Source organism: Echinops telfairi, unplaced genomic scaffold, assembly GCF_000313985.2.
Source record: "Echinops telfairi isolate 266 unplaced genomic scaffold, ASM31398v2 ScPeMD7_1;HRSCAF=3_0, whole genome shotgun sequence".
Lineage (NCBI taxonomy): Eukaryota > Metazoa > Chordata > Mammalia > Afrosoricida > Tenrecidae > Echinops > Echinops telfairi.
Window position 1 is genome coordinate 1,262,894 of NW_022103896.1, and position 3,708 is coordinate 1,266,601.

The following is a 3,708-nucleotide window of genomic DNA, read 5'->3' on the forward strand; positions in this document are numbered from 1 at the left end:
TGCCACTTGGCGCACCCATGGGCGATGGTTTTTGGAAACACGGTTTTTAAAAGAAATTGAGTCAGGTTAGGAAGGGGGCCTGATTCTCCCACCCTCACACTTCAACTTCAGATGACTTTTGTTAGAGGGTGCCTAATTATCCTAACTCCATCCACATGGGCTCAATTCCCAGAACTCTCCACTTCCTTCCATGAATAAACATAGCATCCTTCCTGCTCGAACCCCCTTCAAACTGGACCTTTCCTCTCTGGTTCCAGACCTGGCCTGCCTCTAGAGGCTCTGTGGGCGAGGGCGGGGTGGGGGAGTGTGGGGTGTGGGTTTGGGTGTTGGCAAACACTGGAGCCAATTCTGTCCCTCACAGTTCAAAAATTATTTGAGGGTCCTAAGAATGTTTTTAGGAAAAAGAACATTTTTAGAGATGTTCTGCTTCCAGTGGACCTGTGATAGTTCTACTTCCATTGCCCCTGGTCCTTCAGAGTCTCCTGGCTGCTTGTGGACCGCCTGCGGCTCCAGGGTTTGCGATTTATTTGTGGGAGCAGGAAAAGAGCCCCCTGGGAAGCTAGCCCTTCTTAAGAGTACTGAGTCCGGTTAGGAAAGGGGGTTGACTCTCCCACCCCCACATTTCAGTGTCAGAGGCTGGCCAAGGCAACTGGCTTTTGCTGGATCCTGGCCTGGAGGCCCCTGCCTTCCCACCTCTCCGAGGTGTCCCCAGGCTAAAAAGGCACTCCTCCACCAACTCTGAGTGTAGTCCTTGGGCAGTCCAGAGAGGGGCAGGGCCCTAGGGGGCCCAGCCAGGAGGTATCTACAGGGTAGGGCCACGGAGCCCTGTGAAGTTTCCCAGGGGACAGTGGGATCTGGAGGCAGTAGACAGACTGGTCAACCCCCTGCTGGCAGACCAAGCTGGCTCAGCCTGGGACTGTCCTCTCAGCTCAGGGGAGGGGGGGCTCAGCAGGGTGGGAGGGGATGCCTCTGGGTAGGCTTTCCCAAGCCAGGGGTCTCAGCCCTCCTACCACCCCACCTGTGTGAGCAAGTACCTTCTGAGCAGGTGAGTCGCCACCACATGCAGCCCTGGGGCTCTGATCATGATTAACCAGAACTGTGAATTCTGACCCTTAACCAAGGACTGCCCAAGGACTCCCCAGGGGGAGTGTCCTTGGGCCTGGGGGTGGGGTGGGAGGGCTGTTTCCACAGCCAGACTCCTGGCACAGGCAGCTCCACCCTCCGGGACTAACCAGGAGGACCCTGCATGCAAATTGGGATTCCAGGGTCCTGAGTCACACCCCTTCCAAGATGTTTAAGGTTGAGGCTTTTCCAGCCTACCGAAGTGAATCTGCCCCAGCAGGCTGCTGGCCCCTCTCCAGCTCCTGTCTCCAACCGCAGACTCAGCCCCGGTGGTGACACCTGTGAGCCCTCAGTGTGGCCCTCCAGGGATCACCAGCAGTGGGGCTGGGAGGACAGAGGCCTAGGTTCTGGGGGTGGGGGAAAGGTGGTGTGGTAGGGGGCATCGCCATGCAGTCTCCCAGGTGGGGGGGCATGGGTGGAAGGCCGCCTGGAATGTCGTCCTGAGGAAGTAGGCAGGGGACACGGGAGGTAATTCGTAAAAATAGAGGTATTGGCCCAGGTACATGTATTTATTTATACGGTAATACACTGAGGTAGCGGACAGACTTCAAGCCTCTGTTCAAGCCCTCCCTCGACCCAAGCACACTTTGTTCCAACAACCTGGCGCGCTGTGATGCTCACCCCCCTGGCATGATTGCTGAGGGCCGATTTGGGTACATAAGCAAATGGGGTAAAGAAAGTGGATGGTGCGTGGCTATCAAAAGATATAGCGCCTGGGGTCCGACTGGCTTGATGTTAAACAAGTGGCAAACTAGCAGAGAAGCAACAAGTCCACATGGAAGAAGCACCCCAGCCTGTGTGATCGTGAGGTGTCACCGGGACTGGGTAACAGGCATCAGAAGCCCCCAAACAAACAACCATATTGTTGAGAATGAGGCGGGCGGAGCAAAGACCCAAAGCCCATCTGTTGACAGTGGGACATCCCCTCCCAGAGGGGTCACAGGGAAGGGCTGAGGCAATCAGGGTGTAGTAAGGCACTGATGAAACACACAATTCTCCTCTGGTTCCTGCAGGCTTCCTCCCCGCTCCCCCTGCTAGACCACAGCATGTGCGCAGGCACAGATAAGACACAGGAGATCACGACACACAGAATCCAGGAACAGGAATGGGGGTAGGATGGCAGGAGGCAGGTAAGGAGAGGAAGGGAGAAGCAATCATCGTGATGATCCACACCCCCCACCCCAGGGGGACGAACAAGGGATAGAGCGTGTCGTGTGAGACATGAAAATAACGAGGGGGGAGGGGGAAGCGCGGACAGCAAGGGACCAATAGAAAGTAAAGGTCCGGAAAATAAGGACGGCAGCATGTGCACAGGTGTGCTTGATACAATCGATGTGTGGCTTGTTAGGAGAGCTGTAAGAGCCCCCCTAAAATGTTTAAAAAGCAATCAAGCAAGGAAGTGCAGGAAAGGAGGTGGCTCGGCACCTCTTCACCATCAATGGCTCCCGGGTGGGCGATGGCTGGCAGGCGGCAAGTGGCAGTTGGTCGGGCGGGGACGCGCCTCGCCAGGTGGGGCACCCCTACAACTCCGAGTTCCTGGGACCCTTGGAAGGGGTGAGGACGGCTGGCAGAAATGACGGCGGCAGGTGCAGCAGAGGCAAAGCCTTTATTGTTGGAGTGGCTGGAGGGCAGGGAGGGAGGGGCTGGTCCCCAACGCTGCCCCATCCTGTGACCCTCATTCCGGGTTGGAGGCTTCTGGGGTCCAGATGAGCCCTTGACTTTGGCGTGGGTGGCAGGCGGGGCAGGTGCCAAGGGAGGGGGGTGCTGCTGGCCCACGGTGGCCATCCTGCAGAATCCTCAGGGAGAGGAACTGGGCGTATGCTCGGAGGGGAGCTGAGCTGGGGGAACGGGGGCATGGGGGCTCTGATGGGGGGATCACAGGTGGGTACAGAGGAGAGCGACCCCCAGGCTGAGCAGGAGTCCCGCAGCCAGCGCCCCGAGGCTGCGCGCTCCCTGGGCCGCCCCATTACAGAGGTCCTGCTGACAACACTTTTCAACTTCCACTTTCATCCTGGGCTTCAGCGGTCCGAAATTGGGCATCAGCTTGGAGATCTCGGGGCCAGGCTGCTTGTTGAGATCCTGCATGATGGACTCGGTGCCCTCACAGGATGGCGAGCAGCCCTTGTGGTGCACTTTCATGCTCCCTGTGGTCAGGAGGCGAGAGCTGCCCACTGCCCTGCTGCCCCGCCCACCAAACCAGCCACCCTCCCCAGGAGGACCCCTGGCGAGTGGAGAAACAGAGGCCTGCTCCCCCCCCCCTCCCCACCACCAGGAGGCCAGGACCCTCTTCTATCCACCCTTGGCCCCCACCCCCTAGCCGGGGAGCGCTCACCCTCATTGCCGAGATCCATGGTGATGGTGCCCGTGTAGCACACAGCCTGGCTGTCTGAGCACGAGGTGGTCACGCACTGGCCACTGTCCTTTACATGGATGCAGGTGTAGCACTGCAGGGCCAGGGCTGGGAGGCCCGGGTCCTCAGACCACCGCAACAGCAACCGGGGGCGCCCTGGCCTCTCCTCCTCCTGCCACCTCCCACCCTGAAGCTCCAGGCTCACCATGCTGCTGGCAGTGCCCCTCCCTCACCAC

At 59.0% G+C, this 3,708-nt stretch overlaps 1 protein-coding gene across 1 annotated transcript in view; it reads right to left on the reverse strand.

Annotated features, from left to right (window-relative positions):
* Positions 1-2,709: 2,709 nt before the first annotated feature.
* Positions 2,710-3,708, reverse strand: part of LOC101663874 (lymphocyte antigen 6H-like) — a 2,132-nt gene continuing 1,133 nt past the window's right edge. Inside the window, exons 4-5 of the mRNA XM_004697624.2 lie at positions 3,455-3,580; positions 2,710-3,266 (exon numbers count right to left, since the gene is read on the reverse strand). Of these exons, the coding sequence (XP_004697681.2) occupies positions 2,998-3,266; positions 3,455-3,580 (395 nt within the window). The 3' untranslated portion in view covers positions 2,710-2,997. The remainder of the gene's footprint in view (positions 3,267-3,454; positions 3,581-3,708) is intronic.